At 39.1% G+C, this 24,286-nt stretch overlaps 1 protein-coding gene across 7 annotated transcripts in view; it reads right to left on the bottom strand.

The window, feature by feature from the left end:
- Window positions 1-24,286, bottom strand: part of SGR2 (shoot gravitropism 2 (SGR2)) — a 28,198-nt gene that overhangs the window by 2,611 nt on the left and 1,301 nt on the right. For 3 of the 7 annotated variants that reach the window (XR_009440180.2, XM_059593547.2, XM_059593545.2), the window contains exons 2-17: window positions 23,462-23,562; window positions 22,437-22,631; window positions 17,959-18,114; window positions 17,484-17,555; window positions 17,243-17,395; window positions 10,618-10,668; window positions 8,290-8,460; window positions 6,957-7,106; window positions 5,140-5,205; window positions 4,457-5,011; window positions 4,305-4,374; window positions 4,099-4,220; window positions 3,782-3,854; window positions 2,928-3,027; window positions 2,106-2,199; window positions 1,965-2,027 (exon numbers count right to left, since the gene is read on the bottom strand). Coding sequence is in view for 6 of the 7 variants with exons in the window: in XM_059593547.2 (XP_059449530.2) it covers window positions 1,965-2,027; window positions 2,106-2,199; window positions 2,928-3,027; window positions 3,782-3,854; window positions 4,099-4,220; window positions 4,305-4,374; window positions 4,457-5,011; window positions 5,140-5,205; window positions 6,957-7,106; window positions 8,290-8,460; window positions 10,618-10,668; window positions 17,243-17,395; window positions 17,484-17,555; window positions 17,959-18,114; window positions 22,437-22,631; window positions 23,462-23,562 (2,192 nt within the window). In the remaining variant the exon portion in view is untranslated. The remainder of the gene's footprint in view (window positions 1-1,964; window positions 2,028-2,105; window positions 2,200-2,927; window positions 3,028-3,781; window positions 3,855-4,098; window positions 4,221-4,304; window positions 4,375-4,456; window positions 5,012-5,139; window positions 5,206-6,956; window positions 7,107-8,289; window positions 8,461-10,617; window positions 10,669-17,242; window positions 17,396-17,483; window positions 17,556-17,958; window positions 18,115-22,436; window positions 22,632-23,461; window positions 23,563-24,286) is intronic. The other 4 variants (XM_059593549.2, XM_059593548.2, XM_059593550.2 and 1 more) reach the window with 3 other exon arrangements.

The raw sequence follows: 24,286 nt of genomic DNA, 5'->3' as shown, positions 1-24,286 counted from the left end.
ACATTCTTGAGAACACCTTCACAAGCAGCGTGCAATTGTACTTGAAACCAACAAATTCAAAAGTTGAAACTCCATCTTTAAATTTCACCAAAAGGCACATCCCCCCTACCCCCCTCCCCCACGCGCTTTTTTTTTCAAAGAGAAACTACTCGATTTCCATTCCTATCTTATTGAACTTCAAAATGACATTTTGGTCGTCATCCATATAATGTTTTCATGACTATTACTAATTGAACTACTCGACATTTTATCTGGCTACGAAGCCTAGAAGTTTGAGCAAAAGGTATTCCAAGTATAAATTGGGAATTGAAATCCCTAATGTTGATATTAAAAAGAAAAAAAATATGTAAGGGAGTGCAAGCTCAAGAACCTTTCCTCCACCCAGAGCTTTCCATATCTAGATCCTTTTTGAAGCCCACACACAAATGTCGTCAACTCCTTGTGCACTCTTTTCTTACTCCTTCCTACCAACTTCATATATAAGAATCATCCTTAAACTATTTCCATAAATTCAAGTTTATGTCCTTATGCGGTAAAAGTGAGGAGGGCTAACATTCCATTCTACATACCATAAAAGGATTTAAGATATTCTAAACTGCAATTATAAGCCAGTAATATTGGCTTAAATAATTGATTGGGATAAATGCAAAATACGTATTTGTGGTTTCACCTATTTGCAAGTAGCAATTAGCTCATTGGGGTATAAAAATTGGCTGGAAGCTCCTTGTGGTAAGTAAAAACAACAAACAGGTCTTTATACCCAACTTCCATCCAAATTTTTTATAGAAACATCAGCACTAATCATATTATGACACATGTGACACACAATAAAAAATAAAAATAAAAATAAAATAAAATAATTCCCCTTTGGCCAAATGGGGGCTGGCCGAACCACCCTTTTGGCCAAATAGGGGTGGCCGAACCACCCCATGGCTCTTGGGTACTGGGGGTGGTTCGGCCACTCTCAGGCCCAACATGGCATTTGATGGTTTCATAAAAAGTTTTGATGATAGTTGCATGCCTAGACCTATTTATGATTTTTGCTTACCATAGGAAGCTTCCAACCAATTTTTATTCCTCTGGGAGCTAATTGCAAATAGATGAAATCGCAGGGACTAATTTTGCATTTATTCCTATATAATTATATGTTTTTACAGTAATTCATAATAGTAAAAAACTATGCCTCCCAGCTATCATTTCCATCCACGGGAAAATGCACAATAAAAATGAAAAACAATGAGACAAATGAGGAAACAAAGTTGGTTTTCTTTTCTTTTCTTTTCTTTCCTTTTCTTTCTTCGGAACTCATTGCGTCAATATAGAACTTGATTATGAAAGTAAGCAATGAAATTATACAATCCAAAGCACAATTTTTCATTGTAAAATAGTTCATACTCATCATGCAGATGAGGCATCAGAAGTTCTACCTATTTTTTATTTTTTTTATTTTTTTTATTTTTTAAAAAAAAAAGAAGGAAAAAGAATGCACTGATCTCTAAAGAAAGCCATATGTCCTACCGACATCTACTCGAATCAGGAACTCAATGAAAGGCTGTCGTTGATTGATTACCTAGAAGTAAAACCAAAGTTGACTTTAACAAAGTAAGTTAAAAATTTGAGCAGAAGGCAGCAACTCCAAACCATAGCCACTCTTCTATTACAGTCTACCCCCCTTCCATTACTAATCTAATGTCATAGTTAGATAATGTTACAGCTCTTCAAAATAGGATGCTACCAAATGTTTGAGATTAAAACTTGTAAGTGACAGTGAGCTTAGAAAATAAGTTATGGGACATTCTGGCGACCCTGAGATTAGAGAAGTCTTAAAGAGGACCAGAATCAGGTTGCAACTAAGAAACAGGATTGGGACATTTAAACTCGTACTTTAAGATATATCTCTGAAAAGCTAACTCATGCATATAAAAAATTAGAGAGATAGCGTGGAAGGTCTAATAGAGCCTCACCCTTACGTAGTGTATATGGCCCATTATTGCCTGAGAACGAGCTGCTAAATCTTCAGTAAATTCCTACACCACATAGCATGAGCATATTAAAAAACACAGAGAGAGTTAAATTCGTATTTATGTATTATTAAAGAGCCCTACCTGGAATCCAATATGCAAGCGCTTTCCACCCTTGTGGTAAGGTATAAGAACAGGGCGTTTACCAATGTAATCTTCACAGACAAGTGGTTCAATTCTGTTGAAGTTCAAAGAAATCTTGCTATTATGTGCTGTAAATTCACCAGGGTTTACCATATTTCATAAAAACTAATAACTCTAATGAAACATATGGTTGAGCTTTCTTAAGATTAAATTACTTAAAAGAAAAAACATATGGCTGATTAATATATTATCGTGGTTTCATGTGTATTTTTGAGCAAAGTGAAAAGTAGGTGTGCGGGCGCGCAAGCATGTCATTTGAAGGAAAAGCGAGAGAGAGAGAGAGAGAGAGAGAGAGAGAGAGAGAGGGGGGGGGGGGGGGGGGGCGTTGGTAGGGGGTACTTCTCTGTTATTAGCAGTCTGGGTGGGATTTATTAAATATCAAAATTCAACATATGTCCTGCTTGCGTCATTTTTTCTTTTAAGTAAACAAAGCCATACCCAGTGTCAACTATTTTTTGTTTTCTTTTTAAGCAGATATAATCAAAAGCACTAATAGAAAAAGTTTATTAGAAGGTAATGGAGTGCAAACCCACGTAGATGTCTAGTATACAATAGGAATCAACAATAATGAATATAAACAAATAAATAACTAGCACTTGAAATTTAGTCTATCAGCAAAATCAAGAGGAAAAAGTAAATTATCTGGTTGAACCACATCCAGCCCTCCAGGCACCCAATTCCAAAGAAATACGAAGTCTGTTAACCAAGCAAAAACAGAACAAATTCACACAAACTGCAATGAGAAGAGAAGCTACTGCAGACCTATATGCCACAGGATCAAACGGATGAAAAATGTTAAACATTTGCCGACATGCTGGCATCTCTTCATTTATATTTTCCCCCCAATATTCCTTTCCTTTGCCTGGAACAAAGAAGAAAAAGCAACTCATTAGATCTGGATTCTATGAATTTCAAAACATTCACATATATCCAAAATTCCTTTTTTTTGTGAATTATTAATTTTGTAGAAGAGGGCAAGAAATGCAAGATTAGAATATTGGTTAAATGATTAAATTAACCAATGCCTGTAATTTCAAGTTTTTGGAAAGTGGTAGTTTATCAGTCGAAAAAAATTCAGTCAAAAGGACAGAGCAACCAACCAAAAAGAACAGAAAGAAAAGAAGACTGACACCTGCTAAAATCTAACAAACCTAGAAGAAACCTAACCTATGAGCAGGACAACAGGAACCAGAAACTCAAATATAGATAACATGACTTTCGGCATAGACCTCAGTGCATATGTATCAGGTAGATACATGTAACGAAAGTGAAAATAGTCATCGAGTCCAACTCAATTTTACCAAATGCAGAATCTCTGGTCCACAATCAAGTAGTTGAACTAGCATTGCAGGTTTTAAGTCTCTTTAAAAGTGAAAACTTTACATGGAAGTTCAAACACATGATGCTAAACTCTATAGCTCCATACCGGAAAAGAAAGCTATTCCATCAGTATAAACAAAGTACCCCAACAAAAGAAAATCATAATATCAGATAAAGTAAACAATAAGTTAACTGTGGAAGATTTCTTCAAAGATATAACAAGATTTAGGCACTATGAATGATATTCATGAACCCATATATAAAAGCATCTTAAATCCACATGTATTTGCTCTTACCAATCCCAATACGAATATTACGAAGGGCAAGGAATACTCCGAGAGGCGATCCAACTGCAAAGAATGTGTCAACCTGATGTATAAAGATCGAAGTCAAATGAGAAACAATATCCATTCCAAATTAAAAATAGATCTAATTTGCATAAAAAACTTCATAAAGAACCAACTTCGTTCTTCTTCAAAGATACAAACATTTACTTCTGAAAATTTACAAGAAGCAGAAGGTCAAAAAATAGAGCAAACTACTCTATCATGCAGAAAAAGGAAACAAGAAATTACACAATCAAAGAACCAGCCAGAAATCTCCTTTCTTTTACCTTAAATTCAAGCTTTGTGTACTTAATATATGGGGTGTAATTCTTGGGTGCATCATCTTGCCCAGGTGGCAGCTTCTCATCTATGGGTTGCTTTGCAGTAGTCGCAAGAACCTCCATGTTTCCTGTATATGTTACATATCAAATCGCAGACGTATAAAAAAAAACACATACAAGAACAAAAACATTATATCAAGATTGGTGATCACCGTGATGCAATGTTGCATCTCCACCACTCTGCTTTTCCAATTCTGCTATCTTAGCCCTTAGTGAACCAATCTAAAGCAGCAAAGATTACATGTTATACAAAGGCATTCATAGAAAGCCATGCATAAAAATTATCCTTTTTATAGACTCTCACCTCTTGTCTCAGAGATTTGATTGCTTTGTCTTTATTGCTTTGATCGTCACATACTTCCTCAGCCATTTTCTCCAAACCATCAATTGGGAGCCCAGAACTCATGTTCGTAGTTTCACCTAAGCCATCCCTTTGTGGAGAAAGTATATCACTAGAATCACAAAACAATTTATCGACATCTTTGTCACCGCCTGCTTGTTTGGAATCCATAGACTTTGCAGCAAGCTCATCAAAATCTGAAGTGATAGGACCCACAATTGTGGAAGAATCTTCAGAATCACCTTCCTCATTTACCAAAAGTGTTGTTTGTGCACTCATCTTGTCTTCAAAATGATCCACTCTGTCATCTGTTTCATTTACTACAGTGGAGTTTTTATCCTCCAGCTTAGTTAAAGAGTCGCATGGAGAAGACTGTTTGTTCATACGAGGAGATGATTCTTCATTACTATCATGTTCTTTGTACATCCAATCCATTGGAAATGGGGAGGATAAATTTTCCTGATGGCAGAGAATATCATAGGAGAGGACACTTCCCAAAGAATGCCCATATATGGAAACCTATACAAACGTTTGCATGAAAGAACATTCATCGAATAGAAGTTACATAGTCATATCTCATTTAACGAAATAAATAAATAAATAAATAAAGATGATAAAAAAACAGCGGATGTTATAAAGCTGCAAACCTTTCCGTCATAACCCGGATTCCTCTGCAGAAACCTCAAATATAACCGATTTAATTGGTGGGATACCTGGAGAAGAAGTATTTTTAATCAATTCAAGCTTTCTCATGTTAAGTTACCTCCAATATCCTTAATAGCTTGAGCTGGTCAGTATTAAATAAAAAAAATTTATCATTTCCGAAAAGAGAATACTAATCAATCTATTCTTATCTGCTCAAGATATCTCTAACAAAAGGTATAACGATTAACAAATCCTTATTCAATCAATAACTACACTACGCTCAGAAACTCTGAAACAACACTTTGACAGCCATGAAGCATTCAATCATTAGTGAAATTCTCAATCACTATATAAACCTCTTTTTTTTTTTTGGGGGGGGGGGGGGGGGGAACTGCTTTACTTGATTAGACAAATTGTCAGTCACATCTTATGAAAGAATAAAATTTTACAGTCTGTTAATTCAAATGCAATTTTAGAACATTACAGTGGAAACTCCATTGAAATGGGAAAATGATATGTATCCAAGAGAGTGAAAAGAAAATAAATCGAATATGTATCCAAGAAAGTGAAAAGAAAATAGATCGAATTTTAGAGAGCACCTAATAAACCAGAAAAAGGGCCTATTCACATGAAAGAAGAAAATTTTAAAGTTTGTTAATTCAAATGCAAATTTGGAACATTGGAATGGAAACTCCATTCTCAAGAAAGTCGCAACCACCTCTCCACAATTAGTTCATCTAAAGCTTACATTGTTGGCTCCTTACGCCTTAAACTTTTAGGATTGGTAGTAATCCAGCATGGTATGAAGTTTTGGCATTTATGAGGTTTTTGAAACACCTCTAGGAGACCCCCTTTTTAATTCCTTCTAGTTACAGGTCCAACGCCTGGATTCAGTAATGAGGGTTCTTATGTGGGTCTGCACATTAAAGAGGTGTAGAGTTTGTACAGCTTGATATACATTGTATGCATACAATCTGACAACTTCAACTGATGGCATTGATGGTCCAACATCCACAACTACCACTGATTTTCCCGTTAATCTAGCATGATTGCCACCACATGATTGCTTCTCAAACTATCACCAGTACCACCATTTCATTATACCGCCACTACCACCATTCTGTTTGACCACCACTATCACCATTCCACCAGCCCTACTGCTGCACCAAACCAAAACCAAAACCACTACAACCACAATGGTAATCCACACCAACTCTACTACACCGTTTCTTCAAAACCTCTCACTACCACCATTAGTGGCAACAGCGTCCAAGAACTCAAAGCCCAGTAAAGCCACCACTCCATTAGGACTAGCCACTACTTGGCTAGTCTTTGCTCATTCCTTTATGTTGCCTTTAGCCTCCTATAGTACGTCAAAGTTTTGGAAAATAGTTATATTCTTAGTCTTCTAAAAGGTAACGTTGGCCATAACTTGTAAACGTAGTGGACTAGGCTTGTAAGGCTGATATAGGCCTAGCATAAACACTCATCTCAGTCTTGTAAACAGTTTTTTTCATCTCATATCCAGAATCTAAAGACATGATCTCTTGCATCTCTAGAGATCACTTGTACCATATATTGGCATTAAATGGATTGTTAGAGAATATTACAGACAGTAAAAAATGATATCTCTGATAGAATATTATAAAATGGAATTAAATGGATTGTTAGAGTCTTGGGGGAAGGGGGAGGAAAATTTCCATTAAGTAATATTTTTTCACTGAAAAGAAAAGGATCCAACCAAATGACACCGAAAATAATCAAAAGGACCCTTAAAAAAGATAAGAAAATAGTAGAAAAGAATAAACAGAAGCAATACCGAGTTGATAATATCTTGACAATATATTGGGCTCATGTAGTATAACACATCATGAACAGTTGCGCTCAACGTGACACGCAGACCTCGTACTCCATCTAAAGTAATCTTTTCAACCGCAGTTTCACCACTAAGCTTCAAACCCTTTCTCCACTAGAATACAAACAACATCAAGTTAGTTATAGAACGTACAGCTTATCCAAATATTCCAATTAAAAAGACATACACCCCAACCCAAATACGGAATCTTAACAAAAAGTAGACAGAACAACTATTATCCTTTTTGCAAACAAGCAGAATTCCTTAAAACTTGATAGAGCAAAGCAAAAACACTACCATAGGGTATTACTCCTGTTACCAGTTTTGTTAAAGAACTTTTCTAGTTTTAAAATATAGCAAATTTGTCTTCCAAAGCTTTGATTAAAACCAGAAAGGCACTTCCAAAATGCTCGTCAAACATTCGGCAATTCACAAACATTTAAATATTATACAGCTCCCCATGCCATGAATTGGATTCTCTACTTCAAATTACTTCTAATGCTGCTCATATGTTTCAGGAGATGATTTAAAGATGGTTGCATCAGTAAAATTATGAGTTGAACTAAAAATATGTGAGCACTGCAACGTTAAGGACTCCATTGTTATTGTCATGTGGAACAATGAGTTCTTTTCCAACCAGGAATAGCTTAAAATTTAGCCGACATATTTCATGTTGCAGGCAATGAATAGCTATCTCATATGAAAAATATAGGACTAATAGTTGGTGAATCTGGTATGGCATAAACCTCTCTAAGTAACCCAAAACACAATGACTGAGAGAGATTGTGGAATACTAACAAATGAATAAAACCTAAAAATGAGATATACTACTTTACTCATATAAGTTTGTAGAACAAGAAGCCCCTACAATTTGATGATAAATATTCTTTAATGCTCTGAATTAAAGGAGAGTGCTTCCAACTTTTGAGTGGCATTGCAGTTTGAGGAAACAATCAGCACACCCATGCTCCATTCATCTCAGATTACATGAATGATTCAATATTGTCTGCCAACATTATGAAAACCTCAGATTTACTCGCCCCCCCCAAAAAAAAGGGAAAAGGAAAAGGAAAGGAGGAACACAGTAATCACTATAATAAATTGTTTGGTCCAACATCACTGATACATTCATACATTCCATTTCCTACTTACCCAAAAAAAAACAAAGCCTGATCTCATCAAGATGACATGCAACTAAATGCATTTTTTGACCATATCATATTGTACAGGAATTCTCTATTTATTTAACAAATGAATTAACTCCATAGAAGAATAGAGGGTCAACATAATAAATTACCTGGCACGGGATAAAAAGGACTCTCTGAGTGATACGTTGGTGTGAAGTAAGGTGCCGTTCAGCAAGACTCTCTGTGATATGGCGAAAATTGCTAACATCGTCAACCAAATTAGACTTCTCCAACCTTTGACCAATACCATGAACCATAAAAACTAGGTGTTGCACAGGTACCTAGACCAACAATTTCAATTAAACAAAGATCAAACTTAAGTGATATAGCAGCTTATTGCAGTGAAATATCAAAGAGCAAGCTGAGTTTCTGAGTCCAATAAAAGAAACCAAGTTATAATAATGGACTTGTCACTTAGACCAAAGGTACCTATCTCAACACAAACGGACAGTAACACCTGTATGGTACATATCTTTAGAACATGCCATCCAAAAGAGGAAAGAGGAGAGGAGAAGATGAAATGGGAAAGAAAAATATTATTTTTTTCCACTTTTGTCTATCGCAGAAGAGTTTTAGAGGTCTCCCAGAGCCCAGAGGATTAAGGCAGCAACTGAGTCGAATCATTTTCAAACAGCTATGCCTCTAGTTGGTATGGATCATCTAAGAAACAAGCAGATTTGAAGTCTCAAATGCAAGTTCATTACAAACAAGTCAGATGCAAAGATAGTTCTATTTAGCTTATGGAACCACTCGTATAGGACATAAGAGTCACAAGCAAGCCCAAATAGGAAAGTGAAGGTCCACTAAAACCTGTTGGGGGATGGCTAACTCAGTTTTGCTCTTTCCCAAAGAGGGATAGTGCCATGCTATGATGTTAGGGGGGATGGTTCCATGTAATGAAGATAATAGGGGGGAATAGTCCCATGTAAAGTGGGAGCTTGAGTCCAACATTGACCAGGAGCCAGAAATAGGGGGACAACTCTCTCAATAGAAAAGGCGCTTCTCTAACTTACTGCTGCTAGTCATGTGCAGGTGTAATGAGCTTATTGAAGAATACAAGGCTCTTACCCCAATGATCAGACACATCCCCGAAGAAAGCACATTTAATTCTGTTCAATATAAAATAAATAATTACAATGTTCATTTGGAGCCCTTCTGTTTTTGAGTTGCAGTGGATTCAACAAAATGCACTTTCTGTGCAACGTGGGCCGAAGCTCATGAATTGACGAATGGTGGCTGAGCCTAGGTCAAGCCTACGTCGGTGAATCCAAAAATTGAGATCAAGCTGAGCTCATACATGAAGTACAGCTCCATTACAGCCATACAAGGAAAGATCATGCCATCCCACTCGAGTTCTTAAAAAACTCCCTAAGAGAATAAACAATCGCCAAAGGTGTTGCCACCAACATCAGAACTTGGGTTGTTACATACATAGTTTCTTTAGTTATAAATAAAACATTGTTAGAATATTAATTAAATAATTAAATTCACCCTTCTTATTAATTTTAACATTTGGGATTTGTATCATAATAGAGATCTTGAATTCAAACCTTGACTCCATAGTTCACCCTCATTTTAGTTAAATATTTCACATGTTGGGCATCACTTGTTGAAGAGGAATTGGAGCCCACATGTAAAACAGAATGTTCGAATATCAATTAAATGACTCTTTCCAATCAACTTAAGTTTTGGGTTTAAGTGGTGATCTAACAAGGACTAGTTGTTGACGCTCAAAAAAAAAGGTGAAAGTAGGAGAGAGAAGCTAGGAGAAGAAGAAAGCAAGCTAGGGCAAAGAGAAAAAGAGAGGAGGGGTGGGGGGTGAAAAGAGAGAAGAGAATCAATTTCTCTTTTCTTTTTTTTTTTGATAAGTAAGAGAATCAATTTCTCATAATTTTATTCCATATAATTCTGCCTTCATTGGAGTACAAAAGACATTTAAATAGACCAACAACTAAACTCAATTGCAACGCCCATTTATTGACTTAGCAATGACCATTTATTAAATTGTCTAAAGTAATCTAGAGCAATGCCCATTTATTGAATTGCCAAAATACCCTTGATTCTAGAAAATTCAACAAAACATAAAATTAAATTCTAATAATCCCATATAGTTTTGCCTTTTGCATTGGTTGCTCAACTACCATGGTACAACCACACACGCCAATTCGCAGTCCATTGAACTGAGGTATTGCCTTCTTAACAGAATGTCACTTATATATTCATTCTCCCACACTGTGTGTAATACCAAAGCTACTGCAAGATTCTCTAGGTTGTTGAAAAGATAACATGGTTGAATTGATAAAAAAAAAAAAAATAGATAGAATATTTCATAGGGAAGAACATACATATACTATGTACAACTGTATTTAAAAATAAATAAAAAGAAAAAAAGAAAGAAAAACAAACATGCCAAGGAGCATAAATGCTTTGGTGCATACCTGTGAACAGTAATCATCCATTTCCTCCTCCTTTTGCTGACGTAATTCCTCCTAAAAAAGGAATAAAGGAAAAAAGAAAATAAAATTATTGTTAAAAATCGTAAAGACAGCCATCATAGCAGTAGAAATAATGGTTCCTAAATGCATAAATGTTGGAAATCATTAACCTTCATTTATGCATAACATGCACACTTTTCTCTCTTCTCTCTCATCCACCCACGCCTGAGGGCAGGCGTGTGGGTGGCGCGTGTGACCTGTTTGGGTGTCTAGCGTGTTAGCTGGTTGGTTAGTGCTATGGCTGAATCGAGGAAGTGGTCAGTGGAGTCCAAGAAGTTTGAGTTACTGATTAAAAGCTCAGGGGTGAGGATCTTTGAAAGAAGCAGTAGGATACAGAAAACCATTTTCTTGAAGAAGGATGAGTTGTTGTGGTTGGGGCGCATTGTGAAGGACTTGGTGGCAGTGGAAACTACAGAGGTTTTTTGGGACCAATCCAGGGCAGGGTTTCCTCGGATTATTGCGCAGAAATGCTCCAACAGGAATGGACGTTTTCTGACGGTAGAGGAATATGATGGAAGGCAAAGAAGAGGATCGATTATTATACCAGAAGGGCGAGTTGGTCAAGGTTGGGAACGTTTCATCTCGGAGGTGAGTTTGGCTAAGTCGGCACTGTGCGAGGTCAGGGAGGTCACGGTAGATAAGAAGAGGTTTGAGGGGGTGGGAAGGAGGAGTTTCGCGGAGGTGCTGGGGTCGTCGTTGCAACCGGCAGATGACTGTTTTGATGCTTATTCAGAGCCGATAGCCAAGGCTGCTGCAGAGAAGGAAAAACAATACCATGCTCCCACGGTTCAGGGGGTGGGTACGTACAAGGAGAGGATTCAGGTGAGGAATGATGGCGGTTGCATGGAGGAACTGAAGAGAAACCAATTCTCTGGCGAGGAAGGAATGTGCAACCTGAAGGCAGGGGGGTCTCGGGGTGTTGTTAACAGGTTGCCGGCGAGCAGAAATCAGTTTCCGGCGAGCAGGTTGAATGCCTCGGCAATGATGGCAGCTTCGGAAGTTGGAGATGATCACGTGAAGGGATGGGAGGGGGTAGGTAGGCTCGAGGCGCAGGCCTGGTTTCGTGTAAAATCTGAACTCATTAATGCAAAGGAGTCGTTGAACAGGTTGAGGGGAGAGATTGACGTGGGTCTAGAGAGATTTGATTTCTTAATAAAAAATATGGAGGAAAGGAGTGGGTACACAAGGTCTGGTGGGGCGTGCGTGTGCGGTATGGCAGGAGGGGGCTCTCTCAAGCAAGGGGAGGCCCAGCCCAAGAAGATTAACGTGGAGATTAGGGAGGTGGAGGGGGTGGATGGGTCTAAGGGGAAAGAACAATGGCCCAAGAGAAAGTTTAAGGGAAAGAAGAAGGTGGTGGCTGTGTATAGGCGTAGGAAGTTGGGCCTCGGTCTTGGTCAGTCCAGCCCAAGCACGTCTGGTCCAGAAGGGGCTAGACCCAAGGGAGCGCCGGAGGTGTTTAACAAGATCGACTTGCAGGAGGGATGCCGAAGGTCTCCGGCAGGTGACCCAGGTGCTTCGTCGTCGGCGGCAGGAGGGATGCAGTCAGAAGTGAGTCCGCCGGCTACAGGGAACCTTTCTGGTGATGGTCCCGGTGAGCTTCCTGGTGGCAGAGAAGCGGCGAGTCTGGCCGGAATTCGCTGCTGCACGCCGGCGAGAGTGCTTCCATGCCAGACAAAGCCGGAGATGCCGTTGGAGGTTGTCGCCGGCGAGTCAGAGAGGGCCGGCGAGTGTCTCAGTGCTCCGGCGAGCGTGATTTCGGACGAAGGGGAGTTTCGGTCGAGCCAGACAAGGCCGGAAGGACCATTTTTGGTAGATGCCGGTGAGGAAATTGAGTGGGCCGAGTCTGGGGAGACATCTGAAGCTATTGGAGTTCCGGGGATGGTGGTTTTGGGCGGTGGGGATACTGTTTCGCACCAGAAGTTGCCGGTGATGACTGGTACAGTTGGTGAGGGCAGTGAGGTGGTTCCTTGGTGTGGCGGTGAAGTGCTCCAGGTTGTCGGACAGGCTAGTGGGGGAATGGGTCAAGAGCAGGAACTAAGGATTTCTGGTGGGTTGCATATTTGGGATGATGATCCTCCAATTATTAGATTCCGGTGTTCAGGCTTGGTCTAGTCTAGAGAGGCTGGGCAGGAGGTGGTAGCTAAGAGTTGTGGGGGTGAAGTAATTGATGATGTTAGGAATAAGGAAGACGGGAGGGCAGAGGAGTGTGGAACAGAGGGGCCTTCGCCGTTGAACAGCTATGGTCCTAATTCAGGGGATGCAGCAGGTTTTTCCGATTGGGTTATTCAGTGTGCCAATGAGATATATCCGATCGTGGGGATCTCGTTTGCCGGTCATAAGCTGCAGTTGTTAGCTTTGTTAAATTCTTTAGAAGAGGAGCGCCGAAATAATGGGATGGTATCTACTTCTAGTAGCGGCACTAAGGGTAAAAGGGAGATAAGAAATTTGGAGTGTTCGGTGAATTATGATGCTAGAAGTGGGAGCTCGATTCGGGGAAGCAGGAAAGGGAGGGGGAATGTAGTTGTGTTATGAAGATAAACATTATCTCTTGGAATGTGAGAGGGTTGAATAAGAGGGATAAGCGCCTAAGGGTGAGTAATTTACTTAGGGATTGGAATGCAGATGTTGTGTGTCTTCAAGAAACCAAGATTCAGGGTATGTCTAGAAGCATTGTTCGCAGTCTATGGCGGCGAAATCATATGGATTGGTGCTGTTTGGATTCTAATGGGGCATCGGGAGGTATTTTAATCATGTGGGATACTAGGGTGGTGGAGAAGATTGACGTCTGTATAGGGGATTTTACCCTGGCTTTGTCTTTCAGGAACGTGGCAGATCTCTCTATGTGGGCGTTTGCAGGGGTATATGGTCCGAACTTTGATAGGGATAGAAGGCTCCTTTGGGATGAGTTGGCGGGCGTGCTTAGTTGGTGGAACTTGCCTTGGTGTATTGGGGGAGATTTCAATGTTACTCGATTCCCTAGTGAAAGATCGGGTGGAGCTCGTCTGGATTCCGCTATGACGGGTTTCTCAGATTTTATTTCTGAACAAGGGCTTATGGACCTTCCCCTTGTAGGGGGTGTTTGTACTTGGTCGGTCTCTCAAGACCCTCCGCTTTGGTCTAGGATTGATCGGTTTCCTGTTTCTCCAGAGTTGGAAGCTTGGTTTCCAGGGGTGAGGCAGAAAAGGCTTCCACGTCTTTGCTCGGATCACTTCCCAATTATGCTTGAGCTGGGGGAGATTTCCCAGGGGAAAAGGCCTTTCAGGTTTGAGAATATGTGGCTTAAAGAGGAAGGGTTTGTTGCCTTAGTGAAACAATGGTGGGATTCTTATGAGTTCCAAGGTACGCCAAGCTTTGTTCTTGCTCGCAAATTCAAGGCCTTGAAACTGAATTTGAAGACTTGGAATGAGGAGGTGTTTGGTAACATTGAGAGGAATAAGAGGACTCTTCTTGAAGATCTTCGGGTGTTTGATGAGCACGAAGAAAGTAGGGCTTTGAATGTGGAGGAATTAGCGAGGAAGGCCGAGGTTGTTCAAGAATTAGAGAAGTGTACTCTTATGGAGGAGATAAGTTGGAGACAGAAATCGAGGGTGTCTTGGTCAAAGGAAGGGGACAAGTGCACTAAATTCTTTCATTCCATAGCCAACTCTAATAGAAGGTATAATTCGATAGAGAATCTCATGATTGGGGATAATCTTTCTTCAAATCAGGATGAGATTAGTGAGCACATTGTGGATTTCTATCAAAAGCTCTTTGCTGAACAACGCAGTTGGAGGCCTTTGGTAGATGGTATCTCCTTGGATTCCATCTCGGAGGGAGAGGCCAGCTGGTTGGAGAGAGAGTTTGAAGAGGAAGAGGTTAGAAAGGTCGTGTTTAAGATGAATGGCAACAAGGCTTCGGGCCCTGATGGTTTTTCTATGGCTTTCTTCCAAGCTTGTTGGGATGTGGTGAGGGAGGACATTATGAGGGCTTCAGTGATTTTCATGCTGGTGGGATGTTTGTTAAGAGCCTCAACGCTTCGTTCATTTCGCTTATTCCGAAGATTCCCGGTGCCATCAACCTTAAAGATTTTCGCCCGATTAGCCTTGTGGGAGGTATGTACAAAATTATTGCCAAGGTTTTAGCAAATAGATTGAAGGTTGTGTTGGACAAGATTATTTCCAAGTCGCAAAATGCTTTCATCAAAGGTAGACAGATTCTAGATCCTATCTTGATTGCTAATGAATGCCTTGGTAGTAGGTTGAGATCTGGGGAGCCAGGGGTCATTTGCAAAATGGATTTGGAAAAAGCTTACGATCATGTGAATTGGGGCTTCTTGATGTATTTGCTAAGAAGATGTGGTTTTGGAGGGGTTTGGTGTTCTTGGATTCAACATTGCATTTCCTCGGTGCGGTTCTCGATTATGGTTAATGGGTCTCCTAAAGGCTTTTTTAGTAGCTCCAGGGGGTTGAGACAAGGGGATCCTCTCTCTCCTTTGCTTTTTGTGTTTGTGATGGAGGTTCTGAGTAGGATGATTTCGGCGGCGGTTCATGGGGGGTTGTTAGAAGGGTTCAAAATCGGCAACACTACAGTCTCTCATCTGTTATTTGCCGACGACACCTTGATTTTCTGCAATGATAGGCCTGCCTAGATACGCTACTTGCGGAGTTTGTTCTTGTTGTTTGAAGCTGCTTCCGGGTTGAAGGTTAATTTGGCTAAATCGATGATTATTCCGGTGGGGAATGTGGAGCAAGTGGCTTCGTTAGCCGGTATTTTAGGGTGTGAGGCAGCTCCTTTGCCAGTGAAGTATCTTGGTCTCCCGTTGGGAGGCTCTTATAAGTCCAAGCATATTTGGGATGGAGTGATTGAGAAGATTGAACATCGGTTGGCCAGCTGGAAAAGGTTGTATTTGTCGAAAGGGGGTAGGGTCACCCTTATTAAGAGCACTCTTGCTAACCTGCCCACCTATTACTTGTCTCTTTTTCCTATTCCGGTGCGTGTTGCTAAGCGTATTGAAAAGCTTCAACGCAATTTTCTTTGGGGAGGGATAGGCGAAGAGTTCAAATACCACTTGGTGAAGTGGTCGCAGGTTTGCACTCCGATCAAGGAAGGAGGGTTGGGAATTAGGAACTTATTGGTCTTCAACCGCGCTCTTTTGGGGAAATGGTTGTGGCGCTATGGGGCGGAAAGAGAAGCTTGGTGGAGAGTTGTGATAGATGCGAAGTTTGGAAGCTTGTGGGGAGGGTGGTGTTCGGTTGAGCCTGGAGGAGCCTCTGGGGTAGGGTTATGGAAGAATATTAGGAAAGGGTGGGAAACTTTCAAAAGCTTTACGAGATATGCAGTGGGGGATGGGTCTAGGATTAGCTTTTGGCATGATTGGTGGTGTGGAGATTCAGCTCTCAAGATAGCCTTCCCGATCCTTTATAGTATTGCTTGTGCGAAGGAAGCCTCAGTTGCGGATAATGTGGAGATGCTAGGGGGTTCCAACCAGTGGAACGTGAGCTTCTCGAGGGAGGCTCATGATTGGGAGGTGGAGGCCTTTGCCTCCTTTTTCCAGGTATTACATTCTACAGGAGTGAGAAGAGGGTCGGAAGATAGATTATGGTGGACCCCTTCCAAAAGAGGTACGTTCAAGGTCAAATCTCTCTTTCTCTCCTTGGCATGCTCGGAAGGGAGGAGGTTCCCCTGGAAGAGTGTGTGGCGGACTCAGGCTCCTCCAAGGGCAGCTTTTTTTGCGTGGTCGGCGGCTTGGGGGAAAATTCTGACCCTAGATAACCTCAGAAAGAGAAATGTGATTGTGGTAAACAGATGTTGGATGTGTAAGAAGAGTGAGGAGACAGTTGATCATCTTCTTATCCATTGTGAGGTGGCGTCTGCTTTGTGGAGTGCATTTTTTGGCCGCTTTGGGTTATCTTGGGTGATGCCTGGTCGGGTTTTTGAGTTGCTAGCCTGTTGGTGGTCTGCAGGTAGAGGGGGGTGTGCTGCAGTTTGGAAGATGGTGCCTATTTGCTTTTTTTGGTGTCTTTGGAGAGAGAGAAATAATAGGTGCTTCGAGGATGAGGAGAGGTCTTTTGAGGACTTTTTATCCTATTGTTTCCATACTCTGTATCTTTGGACTGTAGCGTTTGTTTTCCCGATTTCGGTTAGCTATGATGATTTCCTTGTACGTTTTTCCCTTTCTAGTTAGGTGTTCCTCCTTGTATACTTCCAGTGTACTTAGGGGCGCCTTACGCTTTTAATAAAACCAGCTACTTACTTATCAAAAAAAAAAAAAAATGCATAAATGTTTACATACATTTATGCATACACGCATTTTTTTTTTTTTTGGGGGGGGGGGGGGGTGGGGTTGGTGGGGGGTGGGGATGTACATACGTAAGGGATGTAAATACGTAAATATAGGTATGTGTGCTTAGAAACACAATTCACACACCCATACAGAATTGAATGGGTGATTTCACCCTCCACCCGTTGTTCAAAGGAGGAAGATATTCTGTTTGGTTCCCAAGTCCATAGGCATATATTATGTCCAAATATGTAAACTAAAGGCAATAAAGTTCCTGCCGTCATAATATTGAGGAGAAAATATAGAAACCTGGGTGGGTTTTGGTGAGTGAGATGTAGAATAGCCACGCCTTAACTTAATGCCATTCCTACTTAAACTAATGACACTAGAAAAACCAGAAGCATCAATATTGAGCCAAGCCTCCCAAGTATCATCTTCTCCTGTAAAAAGTGCATGCAACCCCTACAAGAACAACCCCAAGATATATTTATGCACCCAATATTAACAATGAAGAAAAAGGAATCCCAATTGACAAAAAAAATATGCATACCAGGGTAGTGCCCTGCAAATCAACTCGAGCTGCAAAAAGTCCAGATGGTTGAAATGTTCTCCGGTGCCAGACCTGGAACAAATCCATCTTTATCAGCTATTTCTACAACTTAAGAGAAAGAGAAAAGTACTCAAATCAATGTTATAGCAAAGGATGCAAAGTGCTTATTTCAAATTTATGAAGTAGTAATAATAATAATAATAGATTACAAAAAATTATAAAATAAATAAATTAAATTTTCAAAAAGGAATGTGCAGACAGCAACATGCGAAAGGTCCATAGACCTAAATTTTGTAGGCTTGAAGAAGAAAACACAATCTTTAACCTGCATTTAACTTCGCATTTTTCTTGCTCTCATACATATACTGATATACATACTTGAAAATATCTGACAACTAGTAGTAATGGATAGGATATTTATAAATCCTCCTACTCAAGATAATTTAAAGTAGCAAAACCCAGTACTTTAGCAAACCTGGGTACGATATGCAATCTCTAGTTGTTCCGCCACATCTTCACGAAGCGGAAGCCAATCAAGGCCCCCTTTACGAGCAAACCAATGACCTCTTAAAACACGCCGATTTTCTCCATACCAGTAAACAGGGAAACAATGTCTCCACGCTAAATCAACCTACATAAAGATCGTAATTTCACTTTTATAAAGTACGAGTTAAACAAAAACAACAAAGTTCTTTAAAATGCCTATAATATCATGGATATCTCTTCCAAGAAATTTGTCAACACTAAAACAAATACATTAAAATTTTTAAATTAACAAAAAAAAATGAAAGAACATATACAGTTTTAGATAATTGTTAAGATATATATATTTTTTTAATAAATAAAGCGACTTTATTAAAAGTGCAAGAGGCGCAACCTAAACACACATGAACAATAACAATAACAATAACATATACAAGAAAGAACACCCAACAAGAACAATAACAAGGAAAAAGAGGACAAAAATCTGAAAACTTGGAGGCGCCAAAAAGGGCGTTAACAAAGATCTATCCAAAGAGGGATCTACGAAAACATAGCTTTAGATCCTCGTCTTCATGTAATCTGATGAAGTTCATGTCCCAATGCACCTTGTCATTGTGAGAAAGCATATGATCAGCCACCAAAGCATCCCTATCCCCAGCAATGCAAAAAAGCTTCAGAAAGGAATCCTTCAAAAGACGATCCCCACACCAAGTGTCATGCCAATACCAGGTTCGAGAGCCATAACCACCTCATTAGTAACAAACCCAGAGAAAGTATCTCAGCCACTCCTAATATGTTTCCGAAGACTCACCCCATAAGGCCCAGAAACAGATTTAGAGCACCATCCGCCTGCCAAACTTCCATATTTTTTTTATCCACGACTTAACGGTAGAAAGTCTCTCTCTCCACAACATATCTCCAAAGCCACTTACCCAACAAACTTGATTGAAAGTGAGCAAGTTCCTAATCCCCAAACCTCCAAGACTAAGGGAAGTACAAATCTTCTTCCAATTAACAAGATGTAACTTAGGCTCGTTATTCAAGCCATCCTACAAGAACTCCCTTTGCAATTTTTCTATCCGATTAGCAACCCCAACCGAGAACGGGAAAAGGGAAAGAAACTAAGTAGTCAAGTTGGAGAGCATGCTCTTGATCAATGTTAACCGACCACCTTTTGGAAGAGTCTTTTCCACGCCACTAATCTTCTCTCCATCTTCTCAACAATTGTATCGCAAATAAATGTAGCTTTGAAGGAGCACCCAGAGAGAGGCCCAAGTATTTCAGTGGCAAAGACGAAACCCTATAACCCAGAATATTAGCCAAGGCACACAACCAACAGGAACCAACTCAAATTTAGCCAAACTAATCTTCAACCCTGAAACGGCTTCAAAGCAAAGTAAAACATATCTCAGACACCTAAGATTATCTGAAGCAACCACGCAAAAAATAAGGGTATCGTCTGCAAAGAGAAGATGAGAGACGGATAGCGTATTGTCATTCCTATCACCCATGAAAAGTCAAAAATTAAACCCCTAGTCACAGCAACGACCATCATTCTACTCAAAACTTCCATAACAATCAGAAAAAAAAAAAAAAAAAAAAAAAAAAAAAAAAAAACAAAACAAAACAAAACAAAACAAACAAACAAACAAACAAACAAAAGAGGGGGACAAAGGATCACTCGGTCTCAGACCACAAGAGCTACTAAAAAGCCATTGGAAGCAACTTTAATGAACCTTGACCATAAACAATTGGCATGAGAGAAGCCAACCTTGCTAATTGTGCAATTTGAACGAATACAACCAAAGTAAGCCACCACAATTCCCCATCCCTTAGAATGGGCCGAGATTAAGCTCATTTTACATATACAAAACTGCATAAACTTCCAAAGCATTTCCCCCAACCCAAAAAAAAGGAGAAAAAAAGGTAGTTGGAGCAGATATTTGATTTAATAAAAATGCATAGAGATGGCCTGAAGCAATTAGTCCAGAGGTCCAAGGGTTGCTTACTAACATGTTCCAAACAAGATACTCCAATAATCTCATCATGGTCTCAACATAATGAATGTGAAGAAACTTTCTTTCACCTATCTCAAAGCTCCAAACCAAAATGCTTAGTAAGATAGCCGAAAAGGCACTAAGAATGAAATGAAAAAGACTCTCACTAAGAGATGCATGGTTCTCCTTTCTTTTCCTGCATCTACAACCTAATGGCAAAGAGAGGAGACATTGGGGTAAATCATTCCCATCTACTTTAACACGTATGAGAGAAAATCCAACAGGAAACTGAAGGTTAAAATGCTTCTCTTTATAAATTTGTCGTTATCAAAAAGATTGTTCCAAGCCGAGCAAATAACTGGACCTACTTCCTTTTTCAACGAAGTTGTTCAAGACGCAAAGGAGGCATTACCCAAGTATTCAAGAAATATACAAGAGAAAATGCCAGCCTCTAAGAATGGAAAAAATAAATCCAAAGAGCAATGAGTCAATTAAGTTTAAGAATGAAGAATCAACAAATGAGCAATAATGATCTGCCTCCGCCATCCACATGCATAATGAACGAAATAAGTTTCAGATCCAGCAAACTGTTCTCCTTCCCTGCAAAGTCCAGACCAAGTACATTAAAAAGGACCCAAAAGAGCTACTTTCCATAGCTTCCGATTACTTCACCTGCCAAATCTCCCTAGGGAACTAGAAGGCATCTCAAGAACCACTTGTGGCAAAGCCCAATTTATTCACAACTTCCAAGCTACTGAGGATTGCACTAAGAGATTATTGATCCAGTTTATTCACAACACCCTAACAATTAACAATAAAATGCTTCCTCTTAATCAGATTATCATTAGTCAAAATCTTTCCTACTGCAGCTGTCCAGGTAAAACATGCGACCTTGAGAAGAACACAAGAACCCAAATCTCCCTATACCAAGGGAAAAATGAATAGTCAGATTTACAATCTTTTTTTTGATAAGTAATGTTGTATATATCAAAAAGCGTAAGACGCCCCTAAGTACACAGGAAGTATACAGAGGAAACCTACGAGCCCACAAAAAAGATCCCAATAATAACTTTGTGATTACCTGCTATCCTATTTGTAAAACCAGCTCTATTTCATTTTCATAGGTATACTGTTCATATTGCTCCTTGGAAATGAATTATAGTTTCAGAAATCAATCACCACCAAGTATTTCTAACAGGTGCGAGTCGAAATTTTCAAAGGTGTTCTCTGTCAAGCTTGGTCTGGAAACATCAGTTTGTATGGAAAACCACCTCAAGTGTCATATGTTTGGAAATAAAGTGCCACAGAAAATTCTAAATTGTAAGAAGCTTGTTAAAACCAGTTGCAGTAAATGGAATTGGCATCAAACAGAGCCATTTTAGTTCCTCTGCAGAAGCAGATTTCCGTCATTTTTCCTTCACGGTGAGATCCATTCAGTTCCTTGGTCCAGATTCAAGGATAGTACAGTGGTTGGGCTTTCTTTGCATTGATGTCTAATACATCTCTGGAGTATAACTTCATATGTTGATTGCTAACAACATAATTACATATCCCAAATTCAATTTTAATGATGGATTAAAAAGGTCATTCTGAACTCATGGCAGAATTACAAATTTACAAAGGATGCTCTTGGGCACTTCAATTGACTTTCTACTAGCTATGAGGCAAAAACCAACTTTTGTGCTGACTTGTGAGCTTTATGCGAGAGGAAATGCTCTTTAATGGAACTTTAGCCTTAGCAGGTTGTGACCAAGAAACCACCAGTTTTGCTTGGTGGGCCTCTCCACTTCAGCAAGGTTTTTGTGGGTTTGAATTAAGCATAAAAGTTCTATTGAGCTGGTGTTGCAGCTATCATGAAATAAGATACAGGACAATTTGTCCCTAACAAGACACTCACCTACCATATTTTTTTAATATGTAATAAAATACATTAAAAACACTGGCATACTACAATGAGGTAATACAATCTTCCAGATGCTTTCCATGCGCTTTTCTCCTCCATTTTTGAATTTTCCACAAGAGTATAGAATCATTTATAGTCCTGAATTATTTCATCGATTTTTTATAGGGTCCCTCCTATTATCCATTTGGTCCTCAATTTTATTCAATGAAATAGGTGATGGGAGTTTAAGAACCCATGCAATTTGTTCTTTTTTCTAATCATTCCGTATTAATTTCTATATGTGATCAAAGAATAAATATATATATCAAATTTTTTGTCACCTCCATTCATGAAGGCACGGCCCAGATAAAGAAGAAGTTGCCAGGAAATTATTGAAAGATGAAATACTTATAGAAAAATAATATTTTTTGATAAGTAAAAAACATTTATTATTCAAGTTTTTTATAGAAAAATAATATATAAAGTATTCTTCAAGATAGAATGTGCAAATTTATATTTTGAGTAAATTACAATTAAAATGATCATAAAGACATTATAGAAAGTAGAAAAAGAACAAAAACATCAGGATACCTCATAGAGTCCTCCTTTTACAGGGACACCAACTCTTTCTTCTTCAACATCATACAGTTGGGCTGACCGAGCACCTTCCGAAGAAGATACACTTCGTTGCTTATCCATCATCTTACTGGAACTAGGTCGTCCCATTGGACCTTCACTACATTCTGCATATTCTTTCCACCAACTAGAGAGCAACTCTTCCTCTCTCTGTAAATGCATATTCAAAAACCAAGCAACTTAATTAATAGAGAACATGAATCAGATTAGCTGCCAACTCTAGATATATCAATCATCTAAGCCACTCAATATCAACAGATATTATCAGCACTCTTTCCTAAGTGCGTGCCTTTAGCTTCTAAAGATAATGTCCAGAAAGCAAAGCATAAATACATAGATGAAATCTTATCAGTACTCCAGAAAAAATTCAAAAATTACACAACTTGTACTTTCTAAAAGGCATTGTAACACCCTAGTCCTACACTGGAAAGATGAATAGCCCATGTAGAGTTGGTAGATTATAAGGTACTCATGGGTGCAAAGTCCCACATTAGTTCCTTACTATGTGAAATTGGGCTTTCTAAGTGATTCTAAAGAGTTCCAAAATTGATTAATCATTATGGAATGATAGCGTAGATGTGACTGGCACTTTATTTGGGTGATTACAAATGGTATCAGAACAACCTGGTAATGCCATGTGCTACTGGAGTATTGTATGATGTGGCCCTGAAGAAAATGTCAGGGATTTAAGGAAGGGAGATTGTAATACCTTAATCCCATATTGAGAAGATGAGTAGCTCATATAGAGTTGGTAGATTATAAACAATTTATGAGTGTTAAGTCTTACATTGGTTACTTACTAGATGGGACTAAGCTTTATAAGTAATTCTAGGGATCTCCAAATTAACTAGTCATTTTGGAGTAATAGTGCAGATGAGTCTAACACTTTCCCTACGTCGTTATATACATCCTAGAATCCATAATGAACATGGAAGGGAAAGCTTTACTATTTAACAAACTAAAAATTCTACAAATATTACCTGCAAGAAAGATGCTTCTATCGCAAGAGAATCCCTCATCCCAAAACGAAAATAGTCGCTCTTCCCCACTATCTCAGTGCGAGGGACTGAGGCAGATAGCTCTGAAGAAAGAAAAGCACCAGAATCCATCAAGATGTATGCTTGTACTTGATATGGATATCTAATGCTCATGAACTAAAAGTTAAAGAAGGAAACCAAATGAAAATGAAAAAATAAAAAAGGTAGGCAATTAAGCAATGAAATTGCTTGATCATAGATTAGCAAAAACTAACGGGGAAAATGACTCAGCCTAATAAAAACAAAAACAAGGCACTTACACATGTAAACCTAGAGAATTTTTCAGCTAATGCATTTAAGTCTTCTATGACGACCTTACCTTCAGCTTATAGCATCTAATAATATGTAAATTCACTAAAATTATGTTTGAGGTGCTGCACTGAGCAACACAAGGATCTAACCATCAACATCTGCAATGAAACTCAAACCAAGAGCTTCAATCATAACTCCTTCATGACAAGGATTTAACCTTTAGCATCTACAGTATGACATAATTCTAACTTATATTCAAGATGCTCTGAATTTGTTGGCTATCTCTTTTCACTTCTCCTTTTTCTATTTCTTAAATTAAGCAAACTATCAACCAAGATGAACAACAGAAAGAAATTTACAACTTAAAAAGTTGTGGAAGCTGCATTGTTTGGCACTATTCTGAGAGAACAATTTCTGTTTTAGAAAGTAAAAAAAACTGAGACATGGACGAAAAATTCATTTGGGTAGGCATTTTTTGTTTTCAGTTTCAGAACAAAAAAACCATTGAAAAAATAG

Source organism: Corylus avellana, chromosome 5, assembly GCF_965113065.1.
Source record: "Corylus avellana chromosome 5, dhCorAvel1.hap1.2, whole genome shotgun sequence".
In the NCBI taxonomy this organism is placed as follows: Eukaryota; Viridiplantae; Streptophyta; class Magnoliopsida; order Fagales; family Betulaceae; genus Corylus; species Corylus avellana.
Note: the sequence above shows the minus strand (reverse complement) of the source record. Positions and strands in the feature narration are given on the sequence as shown.